Consider the following 13,213-nt stretch of genomic DNA (forward strand, 5'->3'; position numbering starts at 1 on the left):
TCCTATCAACAGAGTCAATAAATAAGTGAAAAGGGAAGTCTCACTTTTTTTATTCATTTTCTGCAACTAAATATCAAAAGTAAAATAAATTTGAAAGTGTGATTTCTCTTTTTTCTCGCTTTCTAGCAATCGAAACTCCGTATCTGCCTTGCTTTTGAGCTAATTGTAAATGCTAATGGTTGCGTATCTCCATTACCTACCTTACGCAAGGTCAAGCCATGAGTATCAAAACCAAAAAAATTAAATTTACTGTAACATAAAATTATTTATTTAACCCTATATTGTAACAGGCAGTGCTGCATGTCTAAGGTGAGAATCAAATCTATCATTCGGTTCCACTAATAAGAGTCTCCAAGCACTCGGATGGTTGAAAAAGATCATAGTATTATATGAGTATCTCCATGTTCAAATCCCAATTCATTTCATAAAGGGTGACACTTCTGTTACCTCCTAGTTTCTTCTTGTTGATGAATGGCCAGAGGTATGTCAGGTTTGATGATATTTATGACTATGTTTTACAAGTACATTGACAAGCTTATTAGAAGGTGAAAATATATCAGAGAGAAGAAAGATCACACCATAAATGACACCTGAAATAAAGAAAAAAAAAAAGAAAAGAGCAAAATACTAGTATTTTCCCAAGTTCTCGTGAAGTAGATTAACTCGATGATTTCGCAGCTTGAAGCATTTCTACGATAAGAGTCTTTACATCCCTATAAAACAAAGAAACCCAATATAGAATCATTGTTGAGCTCACAAGCAAAATAACAGAAATAATTATGTATTGACTTAAAAGTGGATGATGTAAATAGCAGATGAATCGCATTTACTGAGAGTTTGCATGCAAGGATCAGCTCTGAAAAAATAGGACAAATCAGATTGGAAAAGAAAAGGGATAGATGAGAAATTGAAAGAGAAAAGAAATGCATAATTCATGACATCTTCCCGATACCTATATGATATATCAAAAAACTCAAAGCCTTTCAACATGTTACGTATCTCATACATAAAACCTTGGTATCTCAAAAGATGCTTATAGATCCAGTGGTGAATAGCAATTGTACTTAAAGCACCAGAAACCAGAAACACGTCAGAAATGACTCAAAGAACTAAAAATAGAACCTTCAAATAGATGAGCTATAAACATGGAATGCAAGAGAAGTACAATAACATTGCAGGCAATTTTTTGGTAGCTTACTTTCTATCTTCCGCACGTCTAGGGAAAGGGATTCGAAGCTTTAGAACATTTCCTTGATAACCAGCCTAAAGATGGGAAAAGATTAGTCTCAACTATAAGATGGACGGAGAAAAATAGTTATAGCGACTTGACTGAAATAACTCAGATGCTTTTACTTGTACCAAAGTTATCAGATATAATATTCTCAAAAGAAGCTATACTAATACAGTTCATGAAGTGTTTCATAATGTGTATTATTCTGGTAGGAGTAAATGATGGTATTTATATCAAAGATGTCATCTTTCAAACTTCCACTTACATTTGACCGCTTCTACTAATAACACACATTCTTCTATAAATTCTTTGAGTTACCAATGGAATGCCTAGAAATTGTCCAAAATCAACCCTAAAACTTCTAACACAATTACACATGATCATCCTATCTTAATCCATTTCTTGTTACTACTACCTTCATCTAAAATTCATTTTTGTTAATTTGTCATATTATTTATATACTCTATTATCTATTCTATGCATAATTTTCACAATTCGAAGTTACAATGATTCAATCCTTTTCTTTTTTTTGAAAGTTGAGAACATAAAATGCTTCTATTACCATGTAGGGCTGTCAATTTAAACGACTCGGCTCAGTTAGAAATTAGCCGAGCTCGAGACGTCAAAACCAGCTCAAAATTAATATAGAGCCGAGCCTAAGCTGGAGCCGGCTCGCTTAGGCTCGGCTCTATAGGTTTGAAATAAAAGGGGTGAGGAAAAACCCAATCCCCAAGTCCTATTTCCACATCCCCGCCTCCTCCGTCACGGTGCGCCGGTGCCGCCTCATCCTCCTTCACCAAGTTGGTGCCGCCTCCTCCTTCGACAACGGTAAGCTGTCGCGGTGCCACCGCCTCCTCCTTTGGCAACGGCAAACCGCTGAGGTGCCGCCTCACCAAGTTGCTGCGGTGCCAACAAATTTCTGGTGGATCGAGGTGGATCAGCACCTCCACCATGCAGCTCTCCGGTAGGTCCCCCAACGCCATCCCACGAGCCCCGATTTTCTTCTTCTTTGGCTCGTCTTGGGCTCAATCTTGCTTGGTTCAGCTCGATCCGGCTTGGCTTGAATGAGGCTTAATGACAAGCTCATTTCAAGCTCGATCTCGACTCGAGTTGAGCTGAGCCAAGCTTGATCTCAATTTTAAGGCTCAAAATTAATTTCGAGCCGAGCCTGAGCCGAAGCCGGCTTGCTCAAGCTCGACTCGTTTACACCCCTATTACTATGCAGTCTTTATCACTAAGGTGTCACCACCCGATAAGAACTTCATCCTTTTCGTTCTACAGGATTACTTCTTTGAGTAAAGAGGTGTTTGATTATCCTATCTTTTCCTCTTCTTCACGATATCTTCTTAACCACATAATGCATCTTCTCAATCACTCTTTAACAAAAGATGTGATTGATTATCCTATCTTTTTCTCTCCTTCACAAGACCTTCTTAACCTTAAACTCTGTTAAAATAATGCCATCTCTGAAAACAGGACTATGCAAATTGGTAAAGCTTTTCTGGTTAATAAGTGATTCACTCAGTATGCGTTCTTGACCATTTGAGCTGAGGCTGTCAATGTGATAGATTATGGCAGGAACCAATGGATGTAGAAAGTACAGAGATCCTTCTACTTAGCTATACTGATCACATCCGATTCACGATGATAGAGAGCACCACTAATAAATAATTTGACATAATTTGGTTAAGTACTCTCAACTGTTTCTGCCAAGATTACCTTCTCCATATCATATATAACAACATTCTACACAAACACATGCTGGCAATTTTCTTTCAGACCTATCATCTAAATTCCAAATATTAGAGGCACTATAATCATTGCAGTTAGTCCTCACTTTTAAGGATAAAAAAGGTTGTGAAATGTATTTTCAGCTATTGAATTATCAATGTAGTTCAAGCATTTGAACACCTTTTACTAGCTTTATCTTTTGGATATGATAGCCAGAGGAAACTATAATGGCCACAAGCAAGGAGAAAATATACAAAATGTCCTGCTTAAGATATTAGCATGCAATCAAACAGTCATTATCACCTGCAGAATGCATATATAAATAGGAACCAGAGAGGAGAATTTAGTCGACCTTTACATTGAAACCAAGACTATCCAGATCCAACATGTGAGCAAAATCCACCTGAAAATGTTCTTTCATAAATTAGCCTTCAATACATTCATGGAGGAAAATATGTTAATAGTCAAGATTTGAGGTATTACAACAATAAACTATTGAGGAAACAAGCAAAAAACTAGTTTAATGAAGAAAACTGCCTCCTTGATATGCATGAAAAAAAATCTGAACTTCTAGCAACATTCTTGCATAAAGGATACACAAAAAATCAACCAATTTCCTTCTATCCAAAATAGAAATAAGCAAAAATATATTTGGACTGTACAGTTATAGATACGGCTCTACATTTGATCGATCTAACATGTATTATGTTTGCATTATGGTGGTTGCTGCAGTGGTACAAATATGATCTATGCTTTTCTAGCAGAACCGGGCACTTGATCAGAACTAAGCCGTAAAGTGCATCCTTGAGAAAAGCCCAGATGTGGCACATTACATCATTGTCCTTGAAAGAAGGAAGCCATCTTTTTGAAAATTAAAGCTCAATAGATATGTACTAAAGAATGAAATGAGAAATATCGACAAAATATATAATTACACTATGGAAGGTAAAAATTGTAGAAAGATTCATTTCGTAAATATGCCAGAAACTCAGTGACTCCTCTATTCTCAAAGATAATAGTATATTCAACAAAGTATGGTTCCTATCTAAACTCAAGAGGAAAGTGAATTTTCAGATAACTACTTGCCTTAACCGAGGTCGAGTGTTGCACTATCATCTTTGTATCTTCAGCGTGATCCCTATTCATGTGGGACTACCAATAGTACATCGTTAAGTTAGAGAAAACAAATTGTTAGTCATAAAGATCAAAGAAAAGTAGTAGAAGAAATACCGTAACAGGACCAGAGAACTGAGATATTGGATCAACTTTTGCAGCTATATATTCCTCCCCACTGAATTCTGGTGACAATAGCATCGTGGACTACCACCATGTCAGAGACATAAGTTTACAATTTCAACTTTATTTTAATTTGTAACACTGCAAGAAGTCTGCACAGGCCTCAACAGGTCATGGTCATGTCAAATAGAACTTAGTTTTTTCGAGATAAAAGTTGAACTAGAATTTAGCTAACACAAAAAAAAAATGATCAACAAGAACTGGAACAATAATTTTTTAGAAAAAGGAATACAGATAATACTATAGTAGTATCTTAATTTTGTGGTTCTAGTAAGATAAATACAACTAACAGACTATCAGCCATCATGGTGCTATGATGATATTCTGAGTTCTCACAAGTCTATATACCTCCTGATCCAAGCAGAGCTGTAGCAACCCCAGAAACATATCTCACAAATTTTAGTTTAATATGTATGAAACGGAAGTCACCAAAGTCGACCTTCAATTGAAAAGCCTTTTTCAGATGTCAAGCAACAATATATTATTATAAGTGGAAGATTTAGAGAGTAATCAGAAAATACCCAGAATGCATCTGGATGCCTTCTCAGGTATTGAGTACGTACAGTGTCTCTATCAGCTTCCTGAACCTAATGAAAAGGTCATATTACAGAAAATCTGATTAGGACATATATCAAGCTATGGATGAGAAATGGCATAAATGAGGCAAGACAAAGCAACAAGAATGTGCATTTGATACTATAAAAAACAAAAAAAGTAAAAACAAGTGAAACCAAAATTGCCTACTTATAAATGGTGTCATCTTGATAAAGGAACACAGACTAAAATGTAATAGCAGAATGTGAACAGAACGAGATGTTGGAAAATAACACCATCAGGTTGAATCATAACAATGCTGCTAATAAACCATCCTTAAGTCCTACGTGTTGGCAAGAATAAGGTGATATCACATCCAAATTGGCAGAGTAATATGCATGGGAATGTGTCAGAATAAAATTATATTTTCTTGTGCATACTGCAGAAGATCAAATTAGCATTAGTTCAGATTTCTATACATTCATTATAGTTCAGTGCATGTAATAAGATATCACATTAAATTTTTGATGTAGCACAGAACAGTGTCTCATCTATCAAATAGAATAAAAGAAAGACTTCAATATCTTTCATCTTCTAATATGGTATAATATCCAATTACTCAGCAAGTTATATATCATTTCACATATAAAGTGCACAAGCCGTGCATGCACTCTTAGGCATGAATAGGAAAACAAAACACACAGAGGGACGCTAGAAGAGGAAGAGAGAGAGAGAGAGAGAGAGAGAGAGAGAGAGATTGGTGTACACACAGAAACAGCTTCTCCATATATGGTGATTACAGTATCGGTCCTATCTTCGGGATCCTTGGCAACAAGCAAGGAGCATTTAGGATTCAATTGAAGATTCTGCAAGTACCAGTAAATTTAAAGTCAGCTAGTAGGCCCTAAAAATAGTGAGAAACAAAAGTATGAGCATTGGTAGGTCTTCTCTAAAACCAAACTAATATGGCATCTTGAAAAATATTAGAAGACCAACATTACAAAGTTGCACATGGAGAAAGCAGAATCCTTCAAACCTTCGAGTGAACTGCTAAGCTACTAACAGCCAGAATAGGGGAGCCATCTTGATCACATGCGAAATCAACCATTGATCCAGATGGATAACCCTCATGATCCTGCAAATTTAAACTAACGTTGATACACATAAAAGTATAAAACCAATAGGTATTAGTAATAAGTTCATATGCTTCGTGATCTTAAAGACTCAAACATCAACTGTTGCTTCATGCCTTATTTCATAAAAGTAAATGTATCCCTTCTGCAAAGCAAAGAATATACTTCTTAAATAACTTGTAAACAATGAGCCCACATGTTGGAATTAGATATTTCCCACATGCATTCTATGAAATAAGATTATCAATAATATACCAAATAAAATATACATGAAAAGACAGAAGTTCCAGTCAGATTCATAGACCATTCTTCTTGACAACTAACCTTAATCTAATCTACACACAGTAATTGGTTAATCTCTTAACATATGATTTAAACCAGGTCTCCTAGTACAATTACATTCAGAAAACTCAAAATACCTATCCTTGAAAAACTATCATCTATATCTCTTCCTTTCAACAATAGGTGGGTCATGAAGCAAAAGTCGACTTGAGGAAGTTACATTGAACAAATCATTTCAGCTATCACTGGGCACCCACTTCCAAGAATTGGTGAAACACCTCTAGGAAAAGCAAATTCAAGCAAGAGAATGAGAGAGAGCTCTATTGCAAGATTATTTAGAGATCACTGCCATATTGGTCAAGTTTAAGCTCATGCGACCAGTAAGAAATCGCAAGAAATTTCATAATTTGTCTAGAATCCAATCGGATGAGAAATTATAATAAACTATAAAGAAAAGTATCAAACCAATTGACTCAAAATAGGTCAACAATGAAAGTGTCAAACCTTAAGATGCCCCCTCAAATGATGCTCCTACACACCACATATTGACAGATGACAGATAGCACCACATGTGGCTCCTACAAACCACCCGCAGTGCTAAGCCACACATGACTAGTTAAGGAAAGAAGAATAGAGTGCCTACCATCAATATTAGAAAACAAGAAACAAGAGGATCTAACATGTTAAAGCTAATTGATAGCTACCATTCTGTACTGCTAATAAGTCCATTTGCTCATCCTAACTAATTTCCATTAAGAGAGCCCCATAAAGTGGGCCTTGATTTGTCACTTACTATGAAATAGGTGTACTGACGCTCAATAGAATCATACCCCAAAGTTGAGCATGTACAGTACAGAATATATGAGTAAAAAAGATATCAAGGAAATAGAAGCTTCTACTTTCTCATTCATCTTGCTCCATCTTTATGGTTGATAAGCTTAGTTATTCTAATCATGAGTTTGTAATATATAGATATTCACTCACTACATGCCACTCATATGTCTCACAAGCCAAACACAGAAGTCAACCAAGATTCCTACTGTAATCATACATGTAGTACTTCCACCATTGCAAATTAGTTCTTGAGTAAAATATGACCTGAATTCTTGTCGGATGTTTTATAAGCAAGCTCATTTATTGTCAAAGCTACATGATGCCAAGTAGCTGATTTCCAAGGGACTGAAATTTTCAACCCAACAATCTAATATCTATTTAGACGGTAAACTAACTTCACAAATTTGAAACTAAAACACAATAGAAAATGTCACATGGAGTTCACAAAATTACTGTTAAATTAAGGACCTCAAGTATTAAAACATATTAACAACCAACAAGAAAAATGTAATAGTCAAGAAGAATCATCTCTCCATTCTAAAGAATATGCTAAATTTACCCACTTAGAATTTTAACACAAAATATCTGGTACAGCAAGTCGGTTTCATAACTAAAGTAGTACAATGAAGATAGGGACACAAAAGTATCTATAAATGTGATGGAAGTTTGTAAACCTGGGAATGAGTAGAAAGCATGCCCCTAACACTTCGGTCAAGTATAGTTCGTATTTCTTCAACTGAGGGAAGTCGAGCAGCTTTCTCCTGTGCAAAATATTTTTTTTTAAGAATAAAATTGTTTTGAATCAAAGTTGTCGAAATGAGTCATCACTAGTGAGACAGTAGAACAATAATTTCATGCATCCTCAGGAAAAATAATATAAAAATATATATATATATATATATATATATATATATATATATATTTCTGTCAGCATGATTAATAAGCTTCTGGAGATACCAATCTAATATGTTACATATGTACGGTGCAACTTCTGAATCAAGCAGAATACACATCAACTGACTACAAAGTATTTCCCCTGGGATACAAAACAAGTCGGGAATGCAAATTTTCTACCAAGCCCAAGTCCAAGCAAAGTCTTATAGGCCCAAAAACTTAAGCACAATCATGCAGCCAGCCAAAACCTGTGACTCAACTAACTGAAATTATTTCAAAGCAAGCTATACCAAGTGGTATGAGCAACATTTCGTGATACCCTACTCTAAGTTACAAAAAAAAAAAAAAAATGTTAGCCTCCTAAACATGGACCCTGAGCTATATTTTCTATCACCTAACATTGAAATAACCTTGGCTGCCAATGATCCATTAGTTGATCAATCCACATCTAGCCATGTCTACTCTAAGTTAAACAAAATACCAACCTCCTAAATTGGGCCCTCAATGCTCTTCACTAAATTTCATCCAATTGAGTCTGTCTAACTGCCAATGTTCGTCCTAAATTACAGACTGCTTGCAAAAGATTATCGAAGGACACCACCTTCAGTACTATCAACATATGTCAAATTTAGATACTTGAAGAATCGCATGCCTTATAAATTAAGCAGTTTACTAGTAGAAATTTTCAGCTTTATTATCCTTCCAATAAACTGTCTGGTTCTCGGAACAAAAGAACAAAAAGTTTCATTTCATCAAGCTATCAAAAGCTCGTGCAATGATGTTAGAGGGTACCAAGAGAATAGATACTCTTATCAAGGAATGGAGGAATGCCTAAACAAAGATAGTATAAAATAGGTCATGCACATGCACAAGGAATAGCATGCTCTAGTTGGTTGTCTAGCGCAACCTACTATAGAAAGCCAAATATTTCAAGCATAAATAATACCGTAAAACATCGTATTGGCAAAGCTCAGAGTGGCAATATTCTGCAAATTTTTGAAATAAAAAATTAAAATCAACTCCAGAGCAAGCACTCCCTTAAGTGATATCTCAATCAAACCATACTGCAAATTCTACATAATCACAAATAATATACACCTAATATCCGCACCTGGTGAGCTCGAATCAGCTCAAAGGCATCCGGCGCTGCTTCCGCCTGAAAGAAAGTCACAATAAAACAACCATCAGCATTTGATCAAGCACATAAACCACCAACTCTGACTGAAAATCCTGCACCAATGGATTGGTATCAGCAATCCAACCAAATCAACCTGAGATTGGGAGGATTGCGAAGCGGCCATGGCAAGAGGAAAGGAGTGGAAGAGGCGGCGTCTCCTCGAAGGAGAGAGGAGGAGGGCTGGGCGGGGTAAAGGTTGCTGTTTGGGATTGGGAATGCCATTTAATAAGCGAAGGGAAGGTGAGAAAGGAGAGCGGACGCATGGCGTGAGAAGGAGAGTCTTCATGTCTCCGTCTTCTTCGCTCCTACCTCACACTTCCGGTTTCTTTATTCCATCACCAATTACTTCTTTTAGTTGACAATTGCTTCGAGATATTATTATTTCGTGCAGACGATTTGAAGAACCCAATCAAATTTTTATTTCAGTTCCTAGGTCAGTTCCGTTGTGGGCCTGACCTATCCATGCTCCGGTGTCCTCTATCAATATATTGATCTAGCGCATTCAATAACTCTAATCATATCCAAGAGAAAATATATAAGTCGTAGTATACTTGTATTTGAAATAATACAATCAAAATCATTGTATATAAATAATTGATACGTTACAACATATCTAATAGCAAACCTGTAGCAAGCCGCACTTTATTAGCTCGCACAAAATTCAAATCCACCCTTCCAAATTAAGAGTCTATTTGGTTGGATAGATGTATTTGTTTTGTTTTTATAATAATCTAAATAATTTATTAACTAAATGATTCAATAATAACCACTAATTTCTCTCTTCTAATTTAATGATTGGGATTATAATAGTACTAAATAAAATTAACCAAAAGTATCGATCATATGAACTAAAAGTACTAGTTTAGTTGATAATTGCTTTAAGATATTATTATTTCGTGATGGGTAATTTGCACAAAGAACCCAATCAAAATTTTAGTTCAGTTCCTAGGTCAATTCTATTATGGGCCTATCCATGCTCCGCTTTTCATTGTATGTGTATAAGTATATTCATCTAATCATATCCAAGAGGAAATACATAAAGTTATAGGATACCTGCATTTGAGATACTATAATTAGAATCATTGTATAAGCGTAATCGACACATTGGCACATATCTAATAGCAAGCTTGTAATAAGTCGCACTTTGTTAGCTGCACCAAATTTGAACCCACACTTTCTGCCAAATTAATTAAGGATCTATTTGGATACATATATTTGTATTTGTATTTTTTTGATAAAAATCTATAGATAATTTATTAAATAAATGATTCAATAAGAACCACTAATTTCTCTCTCCTAATTTAACTGGATATCATAATACTAAATAAAATTAACCAAAAGTATGGATCATGTGAATTGAGAGTGCCGGTAACATAAAGGTAAATAAGCATATTTTATTTCTCTCTCTTAGGCTCTTAGCTAATCTAGTTTTTTATAAAAGATAAAAAATATATCTATGCAAATTGTCTTATATACCCCTTAATTTATTAAGGTATGAAAAAAAAAATTAATAACTAAATTTGCATAGAATCATTGCTCAATTTATTAAGCTTCAAAGAAATTACATCTTGATACACTGAGACCGTAGGCGAGAATAAAATGACAATCCTAGAATAAACTCCATACTTAGTTGAATATAAACTAAATAATAAGTAAATCCAAGAATCAAATACATAGCCCATATACAACATAGAAACCAATCAACCCAACCACATAAAAATTATACATATAAAATAAATATGAGCAAAAAATTGAACAAAAGTTAATTTCATTATTCAATGGCTAAATTTAAATTTTAAGTCCTTAATATGGTCAAATTTGAAGATATTTATAAAATATAAAATTGTAAAAAATTAAATAAGCTTTCCAATGAATATAAAATAATATAAATTGGAGTTTATACGAGAAAGATTCGAGTAAAATAAAACTGATTCCATTATTTTATAATGGATTATTTCAACTTAAAAAAAAAAATAGTTGACTAGTAGGCTTATGAAGTCATACATAATTTGTGATGACAACAAGAATAAATTTGTTAACATATAATGGTGGTAAGAGAAAGAAGAAGAATAATATTTTATTTCTTTATTTAAAAAGATCCTTATTTCTCTAAAAAAATATTATTTTGTTTTGAAAAAGAATAAAGTAGCATAAATAAATAAAAACATAATTTTCTTTCTCCCACTAAAAATTAAGGAAGGTTAATAGTAAATTATGTTATTTTGCAATCAAAATATAGTACCGGGAGAACATGGAACCTATGGTATGTTTATGAGGCAATTGTCTCATGATATGCCCTATCAAGTATATAAAAAAAATCACACACTCTCTCTCTTTGTAGAATGGTGCAAGAGTGTTCTTATTATAGATAGTAGTACAAGTATAGAATGTCAATTATGTATATTTGTTCTCATATTTATAATGTTAAATCTTAATATAAAGATGAAAAATGTAATTCACTCTGCCAAAAAGAATGCCTCAAAGGCATATATGTGCTTAGCTTTGATATATATATCGGATTACTATGTTGGCGGGTTGATTCGATAAAATCCGATTTCTTAAGTTAGATCAAATGACTTAGTAATATCTACCACCTTATAACCTAGTTTGATTAGACTAAATTTAAATTCAGTTAAAAATTAGGTTATCATGTTGAATCATTTTTGCTACCCATATTGCTAAACAGTATAATCTTCTCTCGCTCTCTCCCACAAGGAATTTTTCAAAAAATCAATCCATTTTGATATTTTAATTTGGATGAGGTCAGGCATAGCTCCTTCCTCTCTCTCTCCCAAAAGATTTTTCAAAAAAGAAAATTAATTTTGATGTCTTTTTATGATTTTTTTTTTTGGCATGGTTAATTTCTGGTACAGTCCGATTAGTTCCGATGTAATTTGGTTTGTTATGACATAGTCTGGCCATTTTTTAATTTGGTTTATTTTGATGTGCAGTTGGATCCAATTGTAATGCGATGTGGTTTATCTTTTATGTACTTAACGGGTTCGGATCTGCTAATTTAACGGGCTAGTGGGCCATGCTATTAAACAGGCCGAATCCGGTGTTTTTTGAGCCTAATTATAGTAAAGAAGAACGATGCATTTCATTAATTACAAGGAGGACGTAGAAATGCAGAATAGAGTATTTCAGCAAAGCAAAATAGAAAGGAACGACTTTACAACACTAGAAAATATTACTTGAGAGTTACTAATTGATATTCTTCTTTACTCCCCGAGCTCGAAAGCGGAGACATGGAAGCTATCGGATAAGCCGGTGCCGGTTTTGAAGGTGATCTTACCTTTAGAAGCTTCTTCTATATACACCTCCACCACAGTGAGCCACATGAACATCTCCTTAGTCTTCACTCCTGTGATCTTCTTCAGCTTGCCCTTCTCCACGAAGGCCGTCACCTCGGTGCCATACGACACCACCTGCTTGATCTTCTTGAACGTATGATCCTTCTTCTTCTTCTGAACAAACCATATGAACCCAGCTGTGCGGTTGTAGCCGAACTCCCCGATGTCGTCCAACGGTAGCAAGCCTTTCGGAAGGTCGAGCTCTTCGAGCAGTTGGATGGAGTTCTTCTTGCAGAGGTCGTCCCCATGGACTACCTCGGCTCCTTTACGGTAGCTCTCAATACTTTGGGATGCCATCTTTTTTAAGCTTTCTAATTAGTTGTGTAAGAGAGTTGGAATGAGAGGTTTAGTTTTTGATGGAGGGATTGGGAAGAGGAATCGAGTTTATATAAAGGTGCGACGTAGGAAGCAAGGTGGGAGAGACCAAAATATTTGACCTCAGCAAGTTTCATTGGCCTGCATTATTATTTTGTTTCTTTGGCACGCCAATGGGGGCCCGCCTAACTAATATGACCAAACTCGTAAGTTGACGAAGTCAATTCTCCGGTTTCTATATTAAACGACTTTTGGAACTTTTTGTACACGTCGATACTAATGTCTTCGTCCAACTCTTCGCCTATATGGCTGTGTCCAATTGAGTTGCTCCACTGCTCTTACATTAATGATATTGGCATTGAAAGATTTCTTAGTGAGATCCAAATGATGGGGGTCAAAATGAACGTCCGGATCTTATGACATTTTTTTCAAG

The 13,213-nt window shown here is 35.0% G+C and overlaps 2 protein-coding genes across 3 annotated transcripts; both read right to left on the minus strand.

The window, feature by feature from the left end:
* Nucleotides 1–402: 402 nt before the first annotated feature.
* On the minus strand, nucleotides 403–9,477 carry LOC140759638 (glutamyl-tRNA reductase-binding protein, chloroplastic). 2 transcript variants are annotated; one of them, XM_073096248.1, is made up of 12 exons: nucleotides 9,207–9,477; nucleotides 9,047–9,091; nucleotides 7,716–7,802; nucleotides 5,829–5,927; nucleotides 5,563–5,658; nucleotides 4,780–4,845; nucleotides 4,607–4,697; nucleotides 4,193–4,260; nucleotides 4,049–4,114; nucleotides 3,321–3,365; nucleotides 1,199–1,263; nucleotides 403–713 (listed from the first exon to the last, which is right to left on the minus strand). In XM_073096248.1, exons 1-12 carry the CDS (start codon nucleotides 9,396–9,398, stop codon nucleotides 659–661), a joined length of 975 nt encoding a protein of 324 aa, XP_072952349.1. In that variant the 5' UTR covers nucleotides 9,399–9,477; the 3' UTR covers nucleotides 403–658. The 2 variants fall into 2 exon arrangements, with proteins under 2 accessions (XP_072952349.1, XP_072952348.1); XM_073096247.1 differs by having other exon boundaries at nucleotides 3,315–3,365; nucleotides 9,207–9,475.
* Nucleotides 9,478–12,183: 2,706 nt separating this feature from the next.
* On the minus strand, nucleotides 12,184–12,842 carry LOC140759228 (uncharacterized). The gene has a single exon (XM_073095729.1). It carries the CDS (start codon nucleotides 12,760–12,762, stop codon nucleotides 12,334–12,336), a length of 429 nt encoding a protein of 142 aa, XP_072951830.1. The 5' UTR covers nucleotides 12,763–12,842; the 3' UTR covers nucleotides 12,184–12,333.
* Between the last annotated feature and the right edge of the window lie 371 nt (nucleotides 12,843–13,213).

This window comes from Typha angustifolia, chromosome 4, assembly GCF_048772165.1.
Source record: "Typha angustifolia cultivar Huaian chromosome 4, ASM4877216v1, whole genome shotgun sequence".
Lineage (NCBI taxonomy): Eukaryota > Viridiplantae > Streptophyta > Magnoliopsida > Poales > Typhaceae > Typha > Typha angustifolia.

Coding starts and splice junctions, on each gene's coding strand:
- LOC140759638 (XM_073096247.1), bottom strand. CDS start 9,398: ATGAAGACTCTCCTTCTCACGCCATGCGTCCGCTCTCCTTTCTCACCT. Junction 5,659..5,828: donor GCTTAGCAGTTCACTCGAAG/GTTTGAAGGATT, acceptor TGGTACTTGCAG/AATCTTCAATTGAATCCTAA. Junction 4,846..5,562: donor TATATGGAGAAGCTGTTTCT/GTGTGTACACCA, acceptor CCTTTTCATTAG/GTTCAGGAAGCTGATAGAGA.
- LOC140759228 (XM_073095729.1), bottom strand. CDS start 12,762: ATGGCATCCCAAAGTATTGAGAGCTACCGTAAAGGAGCCGAGGTAGTC.